General features: G+C 54.8%; 1 protein-coding gene across 1 annotated transcript in view; it reads left to right on the top strand.

The window, feature by feature from the left end:
- Window positions 1–713: 713 nt before the first annotated feature.
- The window catches only part of LOC137319791 (glycogen phosphorylase, muscle form), a gene marked incomplete at its 3' end in the record, with an annotated part of 44,792 nt that continues 24,788 nt past the window's right edge, over window positions 714–20,717 (top strand). The window contains exon 1 of the mRNA XM_067981723.1: window positions 714–1,089. Coding sequence (XP_067837824.1) covers window positions 847–1,089 — 243 coding nt within the window. The remainder of the gene's footprint in view (window positions 1,090–20,717) is intronic.

Raw genomic sequence — 20,717 nt, 5'->3', positions numbered from 1 at the left:
CGCTAGATCCTTTTTAACTTCAGCCTGCTAACTGGACTTGCCCCTTTACCTAGATCTTCATTGCCACAAATCTATTGACGCACCCTCCTTAGGACCTGCTCTCCAGCCCAACACTAAATATCCACCGGGAATCGTAGAAAGTTACGGCGCAGAAGGAGGCCATTCGGCCCATTGCGTCCGTGCTGGAAAGGTAGCATTTTTTTTTGCATTTGCAGGCTCTTTATTTTTTGCAAAAGGGGCGGGCTGGGGTATTTTGGAAGGGTTTTAAATCAGGCATTAAAGCATTGGACATTTTGGGGAGGGGTGGGTGAGGTGGGTGGGGGGGGGGGCGGGGGGGGGAGAGAGGTCGGACGAGGACGCTTTAAATAACTCGCCCTTTCACTGCCCTCCTTGAGAGAATGCAGCAGCCGGGAACGGGCTGGGGACGTGAGCAGCCGCACGCGCCCACACCTTGCCCCGGCCCTGTCAATCATCTGGGCCCGGTGGAGGACCAACCTGACTCCTCCCACTGAACGGCGCACGCGCGAGCGGAGCCGGCCGGGACTTGTAGTGCCAAGAAGGGGGCGGGACAACAAGCCAGCGGGTGGGCGTGGCCTACAACTCCCGGCGTGCTGCGCGCGGTGGGTGGCTGGCTGGCTGGCGGCGGTGGGCGTAACGCCTAATGAATATTGATGAGGGCCACTACATATTAATGAGAGCGTCCGTTGAATATTGATGAGGGCGCGAGCTAGCGGAAGGCGGCGGTCGCTCGGTTTTTTCGCTGAGGTGAAGGGGGTTTTTTTTTTATATATAATAAAAAACGGTTGATTTTATTTTTTTTATAATTAAATTATATAAACCGACATCATGTCGCGGCCCAAGACCGACATGGAGCGGAGGAAGCAGATCAGCGTGCGGGGCCTGGCCGGCGTGGAGAACGTGACCGACCTGAAGAAGAATTTCAACCGACACCTGCACTTCACCCTGGTCAAGGACCGCAATGTGTCGACGCCCCGAGATTACTACTTCGCCCTGGCGCACACCGTCCGCGACCACCTGGTGGGCAGGTGGATCCGCACCCAGCAGTATTACTATGAGAAGGACCCCAAGGTGAGAGGGGAAGGGCGCACTGGGGGGTCCCATCCCTGGGCAGTGGGCACACTGGGGGGGTCCCATCCCTGGGCAGTGGGCACACTGGGGGGTCCCATCCCTGGGCAGTGGGCACACTGGGGGGTCCCATCCCTGGAGAGTGGGCACTGGGGGTCCCATCCCTGGGCAGTGGGCACTGGGGGGTCCCATCCCTGGGCAGTGGGCACACTGGGGGGTCCCATCCCTGGGCAGTGGGCACACTGGGGGGTCCCATCCCTGGGGAGTGGGCACACTGGGGGGTCCCATCCCTGGGCAGTGGGCACACTGGGGGGTCCCATCCCTGGGCAGTGGGCACACTGGGGGGTCCCATCCCTGGGCAGTGGGCACACTGGGGGGTCCCATCCCTGGGCAGTGGGCACACTGGGGGGTCCCATCCCTGGGCAGTGGGCACTGAGGGGGTCCCATCCCTGGAGAGTGGGCACTGAGGGGGTCCCATCCCTGGAGAGTGGGCACTGAGGGGGTCCCATCCCTGGAGAGTGGGCACTGAGGGGGTCCCATCCCTGGGCAGTGGGCACACCGGGGGGTCCCATCCCTGGGCAGTGGGCACACCGGGGGGTCCCATCCCTGGGCAGTGGGCACACTGGGGGGTCCCATCCCTGGGCAGTGGGCACACTGGGGGGTCCCATCCCTGGGCAGTGGGCACACTGGGGGGTCCCATCCCTGGGCAGTGGGCACACTGGGGGGGTCCCATCCCTGGGCAGTGGGCACACTGGGGGGTCCCATCCCTGGGCAGTGGGCACTGAGGGGGTCCCATCCCTGGGCAGTGGGCACACTGGGGGGTCCCATCCCTGGGCAGTGGGCACTGGGGGGTCCCATCCCTGGGCAGTGGGCACTGGGGGGTCCCATCCCTGGGCAGTGGGCACTGAGGGGGTCCCATCCCTGGGCAGTGGGCACTGAGGGGGTCCCATCCCTGGGCAGTGGGCACTGGGGGGTCCCATCCCTGGGCAGTGGGCACACTGGGGGGTCCCATCCCTGGGCAGTGGGCACTGGGGGGTCCCATCCCTGGGCAGTGGGCACTGGGGGGGTCCCATCCCTGGGCAGTGGGCACTGGGGGGGTCCCATCCCTGGGCAGTGGGCACTGGGGGGGTCCCATCCCTGGGCAGTGGGCACTGGGGGGGTCCCATCCCTGGGCAGTGGGCACTGGGGGGGTCCCATCCCTGGGCAGTGGGCACTGGGGGGGTCCCATCCCTGGGCAGCGGGCACTGGGGGGGGGTGCCCCGGAGAGCGGGCACTGGGGGGGGTCACCCGGAGAGCGGGCACTGGGGGGGGTCACCCGGAGAGCGGGCACTGGGGGGGGTCACCCGGAGAGCGGGCACTGGGGGGGTCACCCGGAGAGCGGGCACTGGGGGGGTCACCCGGAGAGCGGGCACTGGGGGGGGTCACCCGGAGAGCGGGCACTGGGGGGGGTCCCCCGGAGAGCGGGCACTGGGGGGGGTCCCCCGGAGAGCGGGCACTGGGGGGGGGTCCCCCGGAGAGCGGGCACTGGGGGGGGGTCCCCCGGAGAGCGGGCACTGGGGGGGGGTCCCCCGGAGAGCGGGCACTGGGGGGGGGTCCCCCGGAGCGCGGGCACTGGGGGGGTCCCCCGGAGCGCGGGCACTGGGGGGGGTCCCCCGGAGAGCGGGCACTGGGGGGGGTCCCCCGGAGAGCGGGCACTGGGGGGGTCCCTCGGAGAGCGGGCACTGGGGGGGTCCCTCGGAGAGCGGGCACTGGGGGGGTCCCTCGGAGAGCGGGCACTGGGGGGGGTCCCCCGGAGAGCGGGCACTGGGGGGGTCCCCCGGAGAGCGGGCACTGGGGGGCATCCCGGAGAGCGGGCACTGGGGGGCATCCCGGAGAGCGGGCACTGGGGGGCATCCCCGAGAGCGGGCACTGGGGGGCATCCCCGAGAGCGGGCACTGGGGGGCATCCCGGAGAGCAGGCACTGGGGGGCATCCCGGAGAGCGGGCACTGGGGGGCATCCCCGAGAGCGGGCACTGGGGGGGGCGGGGGCATCCCGGAGAGCGGGCACTGGGGGGGGCGGGGGCATCCCGGAGAGCGGGCACTGGGGGGGGCGGGGGCATCCCGGAGAGCGGGCACTGGGGGGCGGGGGCATCCCGGAGAGCGGGCACTGGGGGGCGGGGGCATCCCGGAGAGCGGGCACTGGGGGGCGGGGGCATCCCGGAGAGCGGGCACTGGGGGGCGGGGGCATCCCGGAGAGCGGGCACTGGGGGGCGGGGGCATCCCGGAGAGCGGGCACTGGGGGGCGGGGGCATCCCGGAGAGCGGGCACTGGGGGGCGGGGGCATCCCGGAGAGCGGGCACTGGGGGGCGGGGGCATCCCGGAGAGCGGGCACTGGGGGGCGGGGGCATCCCGGAGAGCGGGCACTGGGGGGCGGGGGCATCCCGGAGAGCGGGCACTGGGGGGCGGGGGCATCCCGGAGAGCGGGCACTGGGGGGGGTCACCCGGAGAGCGGGCACTGGGGGGGGTCACCCGGAGAGCGGGCACTGGGGGGGGTCACCCGGAGAGCGGGCACTGGGGGGGTCACCCGGAGAGCGGGCACTGGGGGGGTCACCCGGAGAGCGGGCACTGGGGGGGGTCACCCGGAGAGCGGGCACTGGGGGGGGTCCCCCGGAGAGCGGGCACTGGGGGGGGTCCCCCGGAGAGCGGGCACTGGGGGGGGGTCCCCCGGAGAGCGGGCACTGGGGGGGGTCCCCCGGAGAGCGGGCACTGGGGGGGGGTCCCCCGGAGAGCGGGCACTGGGGGGGTCGGGGGCATCCCGGAGAACGGGCACTGTGGGGGGGCGGGGGCATCCCGGAGAGCGGGCACTGTGGGGGGGCGGGGGCATCACGGAGAGCGGGCACTGTGGGGGGGGGCGGGGGCATCCCGGAGAGCGGGCACTGTGGAGGGGGCGGGGGCATCCCGGAGAGCGGGCACTGGGGGGGGCAGGGGCATCCCGGAGAGCGGGCACTGGGGGGCGGGGGCATCCCGGAGAGCGGGCACTGGGGGGCGGGGGCATCCCGGAGAGCGGGCACTGGGGGGCGGGGGCATCCCGGAGAGCGGGCACTGGGGGGCGGGGGCATCCCGGAGAGCGGGCACTGGGGGGCGGGGGCATCCCGGAGAGCGGGCACTGGGGGGGCGGGGGAATCCCGGAGGGGTGGGGGCATCCCGGAGAGTGGGCGCTGGGGGGGCGGGGGCATCCCGGAGAGTGGGCGCTGGGGTGGGGCGGGGGCATCCCGGAGAGTGGGCGCTGGGGTGGGGCGGGGGCATCCCGGAGAGTGGGCGCTGGGGTGGGGCGGAGGCATCCCGGAGAGTGGGCACTTGGTGGGGGGGGGGCGGGGGAATCCCGGAGAGTGGGCGCTGGAGTGGGGCGGAGGCATCCCGGAGAGTGGGCACTTGGTGGGGGGGGGGGCGGGGGAATCCCGGAGAGTGGGCACTTGGTGGGGGGGGGGGCGGGGGCATCCCGGAGAGTGGGCGCTGGGGGGGGGCATCCCGGAGAGTGGGCGCGGGGGGGGGCGGGGGAATACCGGAGAGTGGGCGCTGGAGGGGGGGGGGGCGGGGGCATCCCGGAGAGTGGGCGCTGGGGGGGGGGGCATCCCGGAGAGTGGGCGCTGGGGGGGGTGTGGGCATCCCGGAGAGTGGGCGCTGGGGGGTGGGGGCATCCCAGAGAGTGGGCGCTGGGGGGTCCTGGGTACTGGTGGGGTCTGCTGTGTACCGGAGGAGTGCAGATACTGGACACTGGGGGTCCTGGGCATTGTGGGGAGGAGGGGGGGGGTTCCAGACACTGGGCATTGTCGGGAGGGGGGTTGTCCAGACACTGGGAGGGCTCTGAGCACTGGGAGGGATCCTGGACACTGGGGGTCCCAGACGCTGAGTGTTGGGTACCTGGGCACTGGTCATTGCAACACCAGTACTGGAAACCTCAGCAGTTGACACCAATATCGAGCACAATAGCACTGGGCAACCCACCACTGGACAGTATCTAGCATTGGTTCTGGAGGGTACAGTACTGGAGGGTACAGGTCTGTCACTGTATAACGCTGGGGTACAGTACTGGAGGGTACAGGTCTGTCACTGTATAACACGGGGGTACAGTACTGGTGGGTACAGGTCTGTCACTATAACACTGGGGTACAGTACTGGTGGGTACAGGTCTGTCACTGTATAACACGGGGGTACAGTACTGGTGGGTACAGGTCTGTCACTGTATAACACTGGGGTACAGTACTGGAGGGTACAGGTCTGTCACTGTATAACACTGGGGTACAGTACTGGTGGGGACAGGTCTGTCACTGTATAACACGGGGGTACAGTACTGGTGGGGACAGGTCTGTCACTGTATAACACGGGGGTACAGTACTGGTGGGTACAGGTCTGTCACTATAACACTGGGGTACAGTACTGGTGGGGACAGGTCTGTCACTATAACACTGGGGTACAGTACTGGTGGGGACAGGTCTGTCACTGTATAACACGGGGTACAGTACTGGTGGGTACAGGTCTGTCACTGTATAACACGGGGGTACAGTACTGGTGGGGACAGGTCTGTCACTATAACGGGGGTACAGTACTGGTCTGTCACTTTTGAATAGGATATCCAAACATTTCTATAACCCTTTTAATGTAGCAAGACATTACTCAAGATTCCTCAGTGGGGTGGGGGTGAGAAGAATTAGACACGGAGCAGAGACGTGAGGAGTTGGGATTTGAACGAAGGAGAGAGGAAGCAAGGAGAGATAAGCATTGATCTGTGACCGACTCTAGTTTCACTCAGATTAGCCATGTCATTTGCTCTGCAAGCGTTTAACTACCATCTCAACTTCCCAGAATGGTTCATGTTTCGAATTTAACCGTGTGTGTAATTACCTCCTCCTCTCTCCGCCACTGGCTCAGTGGGTAAATGCACTTCCTGGTGTGGCTTCATGCCATACAGATCAACAAGGCCCGAGGTTCGATCCGTAACCCCACCCACATAGGTCCCACCAAAAGCTTGGTCAATGAGGCAGGTTTTAAGGAGTCTCTTAAAGGAGGAGAGAGAGGCGGAGAGGTTTAGGGAGGGAATTCCAGAGCTTAGGGCCCAGGCAGCTGAAGGCACGGCCGGCAATGTGGGGTGATTAAAATCGGGGATGTGCAAGAGGCCAGAATTGAAGGAGCGCAGAGATCTCTGAGGGTTGTAGGGGCTGGAGGAGGTTACAGAGATAGGGAGGATTAAAGGATGTGATAGGGCAGATAGAGAGAAACTATTTCCTCTGGTGGGAGAGTCCAGAACGAGGGGGCATAACCTTAAAATTAGAGCCAGGCCGTTCAGGGGTGATGTCAGGAAGCATTTCTTCACACAAAGGGGAGTGGGAATCTGGAACTCTCTCCCCCAAAAAGCTGTCGAGGCCGGGGGTCAATTGGAGCTTTCAAACTGAGATTGATGGATTTTTGTTGGGTGAGGGTATTAATGGTTACAGAACCGAGGCGGGTAGATGGAGTTAAGATACAGATCAGCCATGATCCAGTTGAACGGTGGAACAGGCTCGAGGGGCTGAATGGCCTCCCCTGTTCCTATGAGAGGACAATAAAACTCATTAATCCATTTGTGCCAGTGGGGGAGAGTAGCATTCATTGTTGCCATGACAACCACTGCCAACTGGAAAGGGATGGGATGATAGAACACGGGAACGTGTAATGGTGGAACACGGGAACGTGTAATGGTGGAACACGAGAACGTGTAATGGTGGAACACGGGAACGTGTAATGGCGGGACGGTGGAACACGGGAACGTGTAATGGCGGGACGGTGGAACACGGGAACGTGTAATGGCGGGACGGTGGAACACGGGAACGTGTGATGGCGGGACGGTGGAACACGGGAACGTGTGATGGCGGGACGGTGGAACACGGGCACGTGTGATGGCGGGACGGTGGAACACGGGCACGTGGGATGGCGGGACGGTATAAATTGGGCATTGGTTACACAAGGTGTTCTTAAAGGGCAGTGTGTGTGTGGCGGGGGGCGGTTGGACAGGATCGAAGGAGGTTTCTCTCCACCTATAGTTCCCCTTCGAATCCTGTCACATTATTTCAGTTTCTCAGTGCACTTTTCCTCTCAGTTCTACATTGATGCGAAGCCTTTGGCTGCGGATCAATGGATAAAGTGGCAGCATTAACCAGAGTCGGGCTTCGAGCTGACATGCTAATGCGCTAAAGGCAAGCAGTGTACATCCAGCACCCCTGCACGTCACCACATGTAACTCAGTATAACTCCAGTCCGGGCCTGAGCTGCATTTTTTGAAAGTGCCCACGGTATTCTGTTGGATGCCAGGACATAATGTTGGCACAAGATAAGTGCCACATGGGGAAGGGGAGGAGGGGTGCTTCTGTCCCTGGCACCATGACACACACAATTCTGTTGCTTTGCCTCGGTGCCATCAGACTGCGCTCCCTCTATAGCCTCGACTGTGCAGTGTGGAGCCTCCTGAGATGCTATCCGATCAGCAGCCTCCGACTGTTCAGTGCAGGCAGACTCCCTGCCTCCCACCCACCGCCATCTTTACAGCTCAGCACAGCCCAGTTTTTTAAAAATAAAACACTCTCTCAATCTGCCAACAATCTTGGCTGACAGCCCTGAATAATAATGCTGCAGCAGACACCGCCCTCTCCACCTGCTCTATACAGCTTCTCCTGAAGGGTATTCAAGGGGACGCTACTCACAGGGCAGTCATTCAAGTGGATTTTAAGAGGACGGAATGATGTTTAGGACCTTGAGAAATCCCAACGAACATGGCATATCCCCCAATCCCTTCTCCCGCTTGCCTCTTACCAGGCATGACTTGCAGCTAAACGCTTGTCTTACTAAATCATCCTTCGAGCCTGATTCACCCTTTGCCTGAATTCCCTACTTGTGTCCCCCGATACTTGAAAATAGTCACCGAATCCCGAGGCTCCAATGCGATCTTGCTGGCTTTTTAATTCCAGTGTTACCCGGGCTTCTGCCTGCTCTTTATTTTTTTCTTTAAGACCGAATCTGGGCCTGTCCTGGTCTGAATGGCTCCGTCCCAGTGTCTCTACAAACTGAGCAATGGGGGGGGGGGGATGCGGGGATTGCTTGTGGTATTGACTGCAGACTCATCGGGGAGTTTTAGCTCTCTTCGTCTGGCAGAAGATCGTCTGTTCTTGCTGGTGCCTGCCAGACTTTGGCTGATTTAATATCCTGTAATGTATGTAGGAATCCGATGGCATGTCGATGGCCCACTGAGCAAGGCACGCATAGTGGTTACCCCTCTCAGTTAAAATCTGTCCGGGAAGAAGCGGTGACCCTAAAGTAAAGGTTTTATGGCCCCCACCGGACCCCACAGGAAATTCCAGATCCCTGATGCACAGGGCTTCCCCTCCCCACCGCGAGACCTTATCAAACCCCCTCAGCTGAGTGCCAGAGGGCTGCCCGATCTTTGCCTGCTGGCGGCCAACCAGCTGCCCCTTTGCACCCATTTCAGGTGGGCAGCTGGCCAGTCAAGCCTACCACGAGACCCCCGGATGGGTGTCACCCAAGAGTTAGAATTCCCTCTTCACCGCTTTCCACCCCCCCCCCCCCACCCCTTGCCTGTTTGGGTATGGGCAGAAGGAAGAAATTTAACACATATTTTGAGTGGGACTCATTTGAAACCCTTTTTGTTTATTCGTTCATGGGATGTGGGTGTCGCTGGCGAGGCCGGCATTTATTGCCCATCCCTAATTGCCCCTTGAGAAGGTGGTGGTGAGCCGCCACCTTGAACCGCTGCAGTCCGTGTGGTGAAGGTTCTCCCACAGTGCTATTAGGAAGGGAGTTCCAGGATTTTGACCCAGCGACCATGAAGGAACGGCGATATATTTCCAAGTCGGGATGGTGTGTGACTTGGAGGGGAACGTGCAGGTGGTGTTGTTCCCATGTGCCTGCTGTCCTTGTTCTTCTAGGTGGTAGAGGTTGCGGGTTTGGGAGGTGCTGGCAAAGAAGCCTTGGTGAGTTGCTGCAGTGCATCCTGTGGATGGTACACACTGCAGCTACAATGTGCTGGTGGTGGATGAGGTGCCAATCAAGCGGGCGGCTTTGTCCTGGATGGTTCAAGGTTCTTGAGTGGTGTTGGAGCTGCACTCATCCAGGCAAGTGGAGAGTATTCCATCACACTCCTGACTTGTGCCTTGTAGATGGTGGAAAGGCTTTGGGGAGTCAGGAGGTGAGTCACTCGCCACAGAATACCCAGCCTCTGACCTGCTCTCGTAGCCACAGTATTTATGTGGCTGGTCCAGTTAAGTTTCTGGTCAATGGTGACCCCCAGGATGTTGATGGTGGGGGATTTGGCTATGGTAATGCCGTTAAATGTCATGGGGAGGTGGTTAGACTCTTTTGTTGGAGATGGTCATTGCCTGGCACTTGTCTGGCGCGAATGTTACTTGCCACTTATCAGCCCAATCCTGGATGTTGTCCAGGTCTTGCTCCACGTGGGCACAGACTGCTTCATTATCTGAGGGGTTGCGAATGGAACTGAACACTGTGCAATCATCAGCGAACATCCCCATTTCTGACCTTATGATGGAGGGAAGGTCATTGATGAAGCAGCTGAAGATGGTTGGGCCTAGGACACTGCCCTGAGGAATTCCTGCAGCAATGTCCTGGGGCTGAGATGATTGGCCTCCAACAACCACTACCATCTTTCTTTGTGCTAGGTATGACTCCAGCCACTGGAGAGTTTTCCCCCTGATTCCCATTGACTTCAATTTTACTAGGGCTCCTTGGTGCCACACTCGGTCAAATGCTGCCTTGATGTCAAGGGCAGTCACTCTCACCTCACCGCTGGAATTTAGCTCTTTTGTCCATGTTTGGACAAATGAGGTCTGGAGCCGAGTGGTCCTGGCGGAACCCAAACTGAGCATCGGTGAGCAGGTTATTGGTGAGTAAGTGCCGTTTGATAGCACTGTCGACGACACCTTCCATCACTTTGCTGATGATTGAGAGTAGACTGATGGGGCGGTAATTGTCTGGATTGGATTTGCCCTGCTTTTTGTGGACAGGACATACCTGGGCAATTTTCCACATTGTCTGGTAGATGCCAGTGTTGTAGTTGTGTACGTTCACCCAAGAGCCTTGTAACAGAAACAGAATATTCCCGAAAAGCAAGGCACCCAGGTCCTTGTTTGATCCCATCCGGGATAGCATCTCCTGGTCAGAGCTGAAACTGGCAAAGAAGGGTTTCCCCATCTCATCCGAAGGACGGCACCTCCGACAGTGCAACACTCCCTCAACGCTGCACTGGGGCACACAGCAACAGCAGCTTGCACTTTTAATGTAGAAACACGTCCCAAAGTGCTTCACAAGAGACGTAATCAGACTTCAAATGGGTGCCTGAGACACAGGAGGAGATATTAGGAGGGGCGACCAAAAGCTTTGTCAAAAGAGTTGGGTTTTAAGGAGGTGGAGAGCTTTAGGGAGGGAATTCCACAAACAGACACCGGGAAGGACTCCCCCTGCTCTTCTTCCAATAGTGGCCGTGGGATCTTTAACGTCCACCTGAGAGGGCAGACAGGGCCTCATCCGAAAGACGGCACCTCTGACAGTGCAGCACTCCCTCAGTACTGGCACTGGGGAGTGGGGCAGAAAAGAAATGGGACTTTTACTGTAAAACCGAACTGTTGAGTGCCTGGTTTGGATTTGCAAAGAGTTTACACCCAAAGAGACAGATGGGGAACTTGTGTGAAGTGTGAGGGAGAGGTAACCCAATCCTCCCCAGTATTGAGCTCAGTGGTTTATATGATACTCCGTGAAGCATCTCTTCAGGCCCTTTGACCTTTGCTGAGTACCAAGGGGGGTTATTTTTAAACCGGGGCTGCTTGATTCAGTTTTGCAACCAGAGCTATTTTTCCTTCGCCCTGCTCCCTCACCCCAGGCAGGGTGGACCGAGACTGAATGTCAGGGGTCGAGAGTCCTGCCTGGATTGGAACCCAGGCCCAATACGGTGGTGTCTGCAGGTGTGTCCATCTGGGGCATTTATGTAACCGGAATTGGTGCCATCTTCAACTTTCTCCCAACCGCCCCCCCCTCCAAAATCAGAAGGTCGCAGGTTTTAAGTTCCAGAGCTGCCCCACGCGCACTTTCCAGCACCCTTGGGCAGCCAGTTGCTCACATTCTGTTGGGCTGGTGTTCGATTGTGGGGCGTGGGTTGCTGCCGGAACGCTGCACTTTCCCAGCATCGCCAGAGAGAGAGAGAGAGAGAGAAAAGCTGTGTTGCTCCCTGACCATATCACATTGAGCTTCACTCGTGCTTTATCCCCGTGTTGTGTTTTAGTCTGAGGATTACAAAACCGTTCCCAGAGACGCGCAGAGCTCGGAGGCCCCGAGGTTTGCTGTTTGGGCCTTTGCTGAGTTAGTGACGCGCAGGCGGGGAGGGAGGGAGGGAGGGGGCGCGTGCTACATCGCTGCCTGAATTGTGGAGGGGGAGGGGAGATAATCGGCCAGGATGTTCCTGATCACTACCCAGCGACCCACCGCTGGAAAGTGCAGTGGGTGGCCCACACGGATGAATAGCCTGCTGACGCTGTCTAAGCCCAGTTTCTATTTATATCATGCCTTTCACACCCTCAGGATGTCCCTAAGTGCTTCACAGCCAATGAAGTACTTTTGAAGTGTCCCTGTTGTAATGTAGGAACCGCGGCAGCCAATTTGAGCAGAGCAAGATCCCACAAACAGTAATGTGAAAATGACCAGAATTTTTTTTTTACTGATGTTGGTTGAGGGATATATATTGGCCCAGGACACCAGGGACAACTCCCTGCTTTTCAAATAGTGGCCGTGGGATCTTTTACGTTTACCTGAGAGGGCAGAACGGGGCCTTGGTCTCATCCGAAAGACGACACCTCCGACAGTGTGGCCCTCCCTCAGTACTGCACTGGGTGCGTCAGCTTGGGTTATGGGCTCAAGTGGGGCTCGAACCTTCTGACTCGGGCAAGAGAGGTACTACTGAGCCACGGCTGACAGAAAGAGGGGATTCGAAGTAGGCGGGCTTCGAGATCATAGAAGGAGGTCATTTGGCCTGTCGTTCCTGTGCTGGCTCTTTGAAAGAGCTGTCTAATTTGGTCCTAAACCCTAGCTTTTTCCCCGTAACCCTGCAAATCAGTCCTCTTCAAGTACATGTCCAATTGTCTTTTGAAAGTTATGATTGAATCTGCTTCCACCGCCCTTTCAGGTAGTTTGTTCCAGATCATAACAACTCTGTGTGAAAAAAATTCTTCTCAATTCCCCTCTAGTTCTTTTGCCAATTATTTTAAATCTGTGTCCTCTGGTTACTGACACTCCTGCTACTGGAAACAGTTTCTCCTTATTTACTCTATGAAAACCCCTCATGATTTTGAACACCTCGATTAAATCTCCCCTTAACCTTCTCTGCTCTGAGGAGAACAATCCCAGCTTCTCCAGTCTCTCCCCATAACTGAAGTCCCTCATCCCTGGTCCCATTCTAGTAAATCTCCTCTGCACCCTCTCCAAGGCCTCGACATCCTTCCTAAAGTGTGAGGCCCAGAATTGTGCACAATACTCCAGCTGAGGCCTAACCAGTGATTTGTAAAGGTTCAGCATAACTTCCTTGTTTTTGTATTCAGTTCCCCTATTTACAAAGCCAGTATCCCATATGCTTTCTTAACCACCTTATCAACTTGACCTGCCACCTTCAAAGATTTGTGAATTTCCACCCTCAGGTCCCTCTGCTCTGACCACCTCCTCAAAATAGTACAGTTTAGATTACACTGCTTCTCCATATTGTTCCTCCCAAAGTGCATCACTACACACTTATCCACATTAAATTACACCTGCCATGTGTCTGCCCATTTCACCAGTCTGACTATGTCCTCCTGAAGTCCGCTACTATCCTCCTCACTATTTACCACGTTGCCAAGTTTTATATCATCCGCAAACTTCGAAATTGTACTCCCTATACCCAAGTCCAGGTAATTTATATATAACGAGAAGCAATGGTCCTAATAGCGACCCCTGGGGGACCCCACTGCATACTTCTCTCCAGTCAGAAAAACATCTGTTCACCACTACTCTCTGCCTCCTATCCCTCGGCCAGTTACATACCCAAGTTACCACCATCCCTTTAATACCATGTGCTCGTATTATCTGAATGTCTGTTATGTGGTGCTTTATTAAATGCCTTTTGAAAGTCCATATATACAACATCTACTGCACTACCTTCATCAACCCTCTCTGATACTGCATCAAAGATCTCAATCAGGTTAATCAGATACGACTTGCCTTTAATAAATCTGTGCTGGTAGTCCTTTATTAACCCATGCTTCTCCAAGTGAGAATTAATTTTGCCCTTGACAATGGTCTCTAGTAGTTTTCCCACCACTGACATTAGACTGATTGGCCTGTAGTTACCAGGTTTATCCCTCTCCCCTTTTTCAAAAAGGAGTGTAACATTTGCAATCCTCCAGTCCTTGGGCACCACTCCCATATCCAAAGAGGATTGATAGATTGTGGTCAGTGTTTCTACTATCTCCACCCTAGCTTCCCTCAGCAACCGAGGATGCATCCCACCTAGACCGGGTGACTTGTTAACATTGAGTGACGTCAACCTATTTAGCACCTCCTTTCTGTCTATTTTTATCTTATCCAATATCTCCACTCCCTCCTTCTCTATTGCAACATTAACTTCACCCTTTTTTGTGAAGACAGATACAAAGTCCTCTTTCAGTACCTGTCATGTCCTCGGCCTCCACAAGAAGATTTCCTTTTTTGTCCCTAATCGGCCCCACCATTCCTTTAACTATCCTTTTACTTTTTATATGTTTTGAAATGATTTCCCTTTTATGTTACCCGTTAATCTTTTCCTGTATTCCCTCTTTGCCCTTCTTATATCCTTTTTTCAGTTTCCCCCTGCACTCTCTGTATTCTGCCTGGTTTTTAAACTGTATTCTATACCTGACATTTGTCATAAACTTCCTTTTTCTGTTTTAATTTCAACCCTATTTCCTTTGTCGTCCAGGGAGCACTAGCTTTGGATGCCCCATCTTTCCTCCTCATGAGACTATACCTGATTTGTACCTGAACTATCTCTGCCTTGAAGGCCTGCCATTGATCATTTACTGTTTTCTTGGTCAAATCTTTGTTTCCAGTCCACCTGTGCTAGACCCCTTGACAGATCACTGATATGGGCCCTCGTCCAGTTGGGTATTTTCACCCTTGATTTTTCTTTGTCCTTTTCCGTATCTACTTTAAACCTAATTATATTATGATCACTATTACCCAGATGTTCTCCCACTGAAACACACTCCATTTGCCCCACTTCATTCCCCAGAACTCGATCCAGCACAGCTTCCTTCCTCATTGTGCTAGAAACATGCTGATTAAGAAAGTTCTCCTGTACACATTTTAGGAATTCTTCACCCTCCTTGCCCTTTTTTTTCCAGTCTGTGTTGAAGTCCCCTACTATTATTGCTCTATTATTTTTACATTTCTCTGAAATTTGCCCACAGATTTGCTCCTCTATCTCCTCCTCACTATTTGGAGGTTTATAGTAAACACCCAACAATGTAACAGCTCCTTTTCTGTTCCATAACTCGAACCAAATAGATTCAGTCTTTGAACCCTCTGGTATATCGTCCCTCTGTAGAACTGTAATATTATCCTTGATCAATACTGCCACCCCTCATCCTTGCTTTTTTCCTTCCCTGTCCCTCCTGAATACATTGTAGCCAGGAATGTTTAGTTCCCATTCCTGCCCATGTTTAAGCCAGGTCTCGGTTATAGCCACCAGATCATGTGGCAACTTGTACCTGCAGCTCGTCAACCTTATTCGTAACACTCCTCGCAATAACACAAATGCATTCCAACACCATTGCTTTTTTTCCTCCATCTAATTCCTGCTCTTTCTACACTATTATTTACTCTGCTGCTGTTTGTCCCTCCTGGTTTTCTGTGCACCTTGTCTCTCCTCTGTTGCTTCATCCTGGTTCCCCCTGGATGGAGCAGAGGTGAGATTGCCAGCTCCACCCATGGCCAAGCAGGAGACTGTGCGCTGTCACTCAGTCGGGGAAGAGAGATGAAATGGGCAAAGCTTGTGGTGTGTGTTTAGCCTCAGTGAAGATCAACTCTGGCAGATATTTAGTACAAGAACAGAGAATGCTGGAGAACTACTCAACAGGTCAGGCAGTGTCCGTGTTAACTTTTCAGGTCGATAACCTTTTGTCTGAACTGGAAGAAGTTTGAGATTTAACTGTTTGAGAAGCAAGTATAGAGCCAGGGAATAAGATGGGGGCAGGGGTGGAGGAAAGAACAAAAGGGAAGGTCTGTGATAGGGCAGAGGGCAGGAGTGATTAAATAACAAAAGGGATGATGGTGCAAGGCAAGGAGGGTGGTAATGGGACAAGACCCTGGAATATAGAAGGTTTAGGGGTGATTTGATTGAGGTTCTTAGGGTTTTGAAAGGAACTGATAGGGTAGATAGAGAGAAACTTTTTCCGCTGGTGGGGAGTCGAGGACAAGGGGACATAACTTAAAATCAGAGTCAGGCCATTCAGGAGAGAAGTTAGGAAACTTCACGCAATGGGTGGTAGAAGTGAGGTACTCTCTCCCACAAAAAGCAGTAAAAGCTCAATTTAAATCAGAGATTGGTAGATTTTTGTTGGGTAAGGGTATTAAGGGATATAGAGCCAAGGTGGATAAATGGAGTTAAGAGATAGATCAGCCATGATCTAATTGAATGGCGGAACAGGCTCGAGGGGGCTGAATGGCCTCCTCCTCTTCCTATGTTCCTAATAGAGAAACAAAAGATGGATCCAGAGGAGCTGTAAATGTTTACAGCAGAACCATTACCGGCACCTGCTGTCCGAGAAAGTGGGAGACGTGGTTATGATCTGAAGTTGTTGAGTTCAATGTTGAGGCCAGAAGGCTATAAAGGGCCTAATTGAAAGGTGAGGTGCTGTTCCTCAAGCTTGCTTTGAGCTTCATTGGAACGGTGTAAGAGGCTGAGGTCAGAGTGGGACGGAGAATGAAAGGAAAGTATTTAATTGCCCAGCACTTGACGTCGGACAGTGTGGAACTGGGAGCTGGAGCTGCTTTTAAAAATGGTGCTTTCAATTTAAAACCCTGATTTTTTTAAAAATACAATTTCCACTCCTAAAACACTCAACCTGCAGAACCACCCCTCTGATAGCTGCCCCTACCCCCCCAGGGGACAGTGGGCTCACTGGTATTTCCGAGCCCCTCAATTTGCATTGTGCCCACTCCCCAGCACACGTTGATGCCAGCTGTCTTTCGATAGGGGCTGGTTGGTGCCTGGGGAGATTGGCACCACGCATGATACAAGCAGGCCTCCTGCACAAGAGACTGCTGACAGGCTCCTCGTCTATATATGCATAATGAAAACTGATACTACGGGTCAGAGAAAATATCAACGCTGTTAAAACTGTCCTGCGGCAACCTCATAAAAAAGCAGCTCAGCAGCAAACTGCCTCCAAGCCGAGTCAGGGATTTATCTGGAGTCTGTTAAAGACGCGTTCCCAGATCTGGCTCGTCTATATTCCCTCAATGGTGAGACCCCTTTCTCCTCAAAAAATAACTATTTCACATGTGACACAGTTAGTTAAGCTTCCCTAATCAGCCTTGTACCAACTCTCCATGAGAACCTGTCACTATGCAGGGATCTCTGAGAGCAAGGGGACTGAGAGCCATCTCTCCGAGAGAGGGACTGTTAGACACCAGACAGTGTACCGATATCTCCCTGAGAGAGGGATTGAGAGACACCAAGCAGTGTACAGATATCTCGCCGAGAGAGGGACTGAGATACCAGACGGTGTACAGATATCCCCCCGAGAGAGAGAGAGAGAGAGAGACACCAGACAGTGCACATATATCTCCATGAGAGGGACTGACACCAGACAGTGAACAGATATCTCGCCGAGAGAGGGACTGAGATACCAGACGGTGTACAGATATCCCCCCGAGAGAGAGAGAGAGAGAGACACCAGACAGTGCACATATATCTCCATGAGAGGGACTGACACCAGACAGTGAACAGATATCTCCCAGAGGGAGAGGGGACTGAGAGACACCGGGCAGTGTACAGATATCTCCCTGAGCGAGAGAGTGAGAGACATCAGACAGTGTACAGATATCTCCCAGAGGGAGAGGGGACTGAGACACACCAGACAGTGTACAGATATCTCCCAGCGGGAGAGGGGACTGAGACATACCAGACAGTGTACAGATATCTCCCCAAGAGAGGGACTGAGACACCATTTGTTTATTGGACAGAGTCCCTGTTGGTGTTGTAGGAGAGAGGCTCCACTCACTGAGAGGAGGTCTTCACTTCCAGCTGTGGTCGATTTGTAGCAGGACCCTGTTCAGGTTATCTGAAAGGTGGAAGGATCATCATCAAAATAACAAAACAGGTTAGGGCGTGTGGAATTATTGAAAGAGGCGACTGAGTTGAAACTCCCTCCCAGTTCTGTGGTGCTGGGACAGAATGATTTGGAGTAGGTTTGGTGGGGAGAGAAGGGAGGAGTGTGACCCAGTCCCGTTCACCCATCACTCCCTGTGCTCGTTGACCCACGCTGGCTCCCGGTCAAGCAACGCCTCAATTTTAAAATTCTCATCCTCAAGCTCAAATCCCTCCATGGCCTCGCTCCCTCCCGATCTCTGTAACCTCCTCCAGCCCTACAACCCTCCGACATCTCTGTGTTCTACCAACTCTGACCTCTTGTCCATCTCCACTTCCTTCACCCCACCATTGGTGGCCGTGCCTTCAGCTGCCGAGGCCCTAAGCTCTAGAATTCCCTCCCTAAACCTCCCTGCCTCTCCGTCTCTCTCTCCTCCTTTTAAGGTGTTCCTTAAATCCTACCTCTTTGACCAAGCTTTTGGTCAGCTATCCTAATATCTCTTTATGTGGCTTGGTGTCAAATTTTGTCTGATAATCGCACCTGTGAAGAGCCTTGGGATAAAATACAAATGAAAATTTGCAAATGCCTTCTCTCGTGTGCCGGGCATTGTGCCTTTAAGAGGATAGTCATGCCTCCCACCGGTTCGAAGGTCGTGGAGATTGGCTCAATGTTGTCACACCCACAGAGGAGGAAGGGCACAGTTCAGTTCCACCAAGTGCTGCACGAGTCGCCTCTTTGTCTACGCCAACTCCTGTGTACATACGGCACAGCTGGCAGAGACCTCAATCTGCCCCGATTCACTTGCGTGGCGTCTCCAGAACCGTTCACGCGGCCGAGCTGTGTCGAAAGCCTCGTCTCCCCTACTGAGTCGGACGTTAAAGAAGATCGGGGGGAGTTTTCCCCGGTGCCCTGGCCAACGTTCCTCCCTTAACCTGTGCACATTGGTCGCCAGGCAGATACTGCAGCCCAGTTCAATTATAGAGTTAGTGCCGCTCAAAGCCAGTGGATTAGCGGATCAGCGGGCGCATTGTGAAAGGGTTCAAGGCATTTGAGTGTTGTTAGGGGCTGGTGGAAAGTCTCCTTAGCAACCGTAGTCAATACGTAAACAAAGCCTGCTGCTCCTAGGCCCCCCACACAGCCTCCCCACCCATTATTATAAATCATATGCAAACACTTCTCTGCCTCCAAGCATCACCTGCAAACATGAATTGTAAACAGCCTTCAGTTCTTTCCTTTTTTCTTCTTTCTATCATTCCCTGCTCTAGTGGGTACGAGTCTGTCACTGTATAACACTGGGGTACAGTACTGGTGGGGACAGGTCTGTCACTGTATAACACTGGGGTACAGTACTGGTGGGGACAGGTCTGTCACTGTATAACACCGGGGTACAGTGGTGGGGACAGGTCTGTCACTGTATAATGGGGGTACAGTGGTGGGGACTGGTCTGTCACTGTATAACACTGGGGTACAGTACTGGAGGGTGCAGGTCTGTCACTGTATAACACTGGGGTACAGTACTATTGGGTACAGGTCTGTCACTATAATGGGTACAGTACTGGAGGGTACAGGTCTGTCACTGTATAACACTGGGGTACAGTACTGGTGGTACAGGTCTGTCACTGTATAACACGGGTACAGTACTGGTGGTACAGGTCTGTCACTGTATAACACTGGGGTACAATACTGGTGGTACAGGTCTGTCACTGTATAACACGGGTACAGTACTGGAGGGTACAGGTCTGTCACTGTATAACACTGGGGTACAGTACTGGTGGGTACAGGTCTGTCACTATAACACTGGGGTACAGTACTGGTGGGTACAGGTCTGTCACTATAACACTGGGGTACAGTACTGGAGGGTATAGGGCAATTACTGGGAGTGGGAGCAGTTTGAAGGGATGAATTGAAGTGTGACAGATCAAGTGGTATTAGGATCCGCACACTGATACAGGACATGAACCCGCTGCCTACGCCGCTCTGTAATACACTTGACCGGTCTCTGAGCGTATTTGGGAGTCCCTGGTACCTGCTCCTGACTTCTGATGTTGTCCTTGAATCTGTCTGCGTGGGTCACTGTCTGGAGCAGTGCAGCCTACAACCAACACAGCTGATCTGGGATCCCCTGCACTGGGAGTCTTGTGCAACACAAAACTAGAACCGATTAAAGGTGGAAGTGCTCAGCAGGTCAGGCAGCATCTGTGGAGAGACAGAAGTCGACATTTCAGATCTAAAACCCTTCCTTAGTCCGTCCCTCTCTTGTGTTCTAACCCAAGACTCTCTCACATTAGATTCCTGTGCTACTCACTAGGGAAGGGTAGCTGAGGTGGATTCCTGTACGTGTTTTTTTTAATCTGCGGAATACATTCTCTGAGGGTGGGCTGCAACCAAGAATAAAGAGTCCCACCTACCCTCTACAAGGGTACTCTGACCCATCGGACACAAGTACCCCAGCTGGTCGCCAACCCAGTATTCAGAGCCGGAGCTCCGGTCTCCGCTCACCGAGACTGTCTGGAGTGGGGCTCGAACCCAAACATTAGCAACATAGGAACACGAGGAGGCCATTCAGCCCCTCGAGCCTGTTCCGCCATTCAATTAGATCATGGCTGATCTGTATCCTAACTCCATCTACCCGCCTTGGTTCCGTAACCCTTAATCCCCTCACCCAACAAAAATCAATCAATCTCAGTTTTGAAATTTTCAGTTGACCCCCAGCATCCACAGCTTTTTGGGGGAGAGAGTTCCAGATTCCCACTCCCCTTTGTGTGAGGAAGTGCTTCCTGACATCACCCCTGAATGGCCTGGCTCTAATTTTAAGGTTAGGCCCCCTTGTTCTGGACTCCCCCCACCCCCCCCCACCAGAGGTAATAGTTTCTCTCTATCGACCCTATCAAATCCTTTAATCATCTTAAACACCTCGATTAGATCACCCCTTAATCTTCTACACTCGAGGGAATACAAGCCTAGACTCTGCAACCTGTCCTCATAACAGGAACAGGAGTGGGCCATTCAGCCCCTCGAGCCTGTTCCACCAATCAGTGAGATCATGGCTGATCTGTATCCTAACTCCATCCACCCGTCTTGGCTCCATATCCCTTAATAAATCTATCGATCTCAGATTCAATGTGATTAATTGAGCGAGCGTCTCCTGCTTTTTGTGGGAGAGAGGTCCACACTTCTACCACCCTTAATTGAACCCTTTTAGCCCCGGTATCATTCTGA

The sequence above is a fragment of the Heptranchias perlo genome, unplaced genomic scaffold (genome assembly GCF_035084215.1).
Source record: "Heptranchias perlo isolate sHepPer1 unplaced genomic scaffold, sHepPer1.hap1 HAP1_SCAFFOLD_888, whole genome shotgun sequence".
Lineage (NCBI taxonomy): Eukaryota > Metazoa > Chordata > Chondrichthyes > Hexanchiformes > Hexanchidae > Heptranchias > Heptranchias perlo.
Note: the sequence above shows the minus strand (reverse complement) of the source record. Positions and strands in the feature narration are given on the sequence as shown.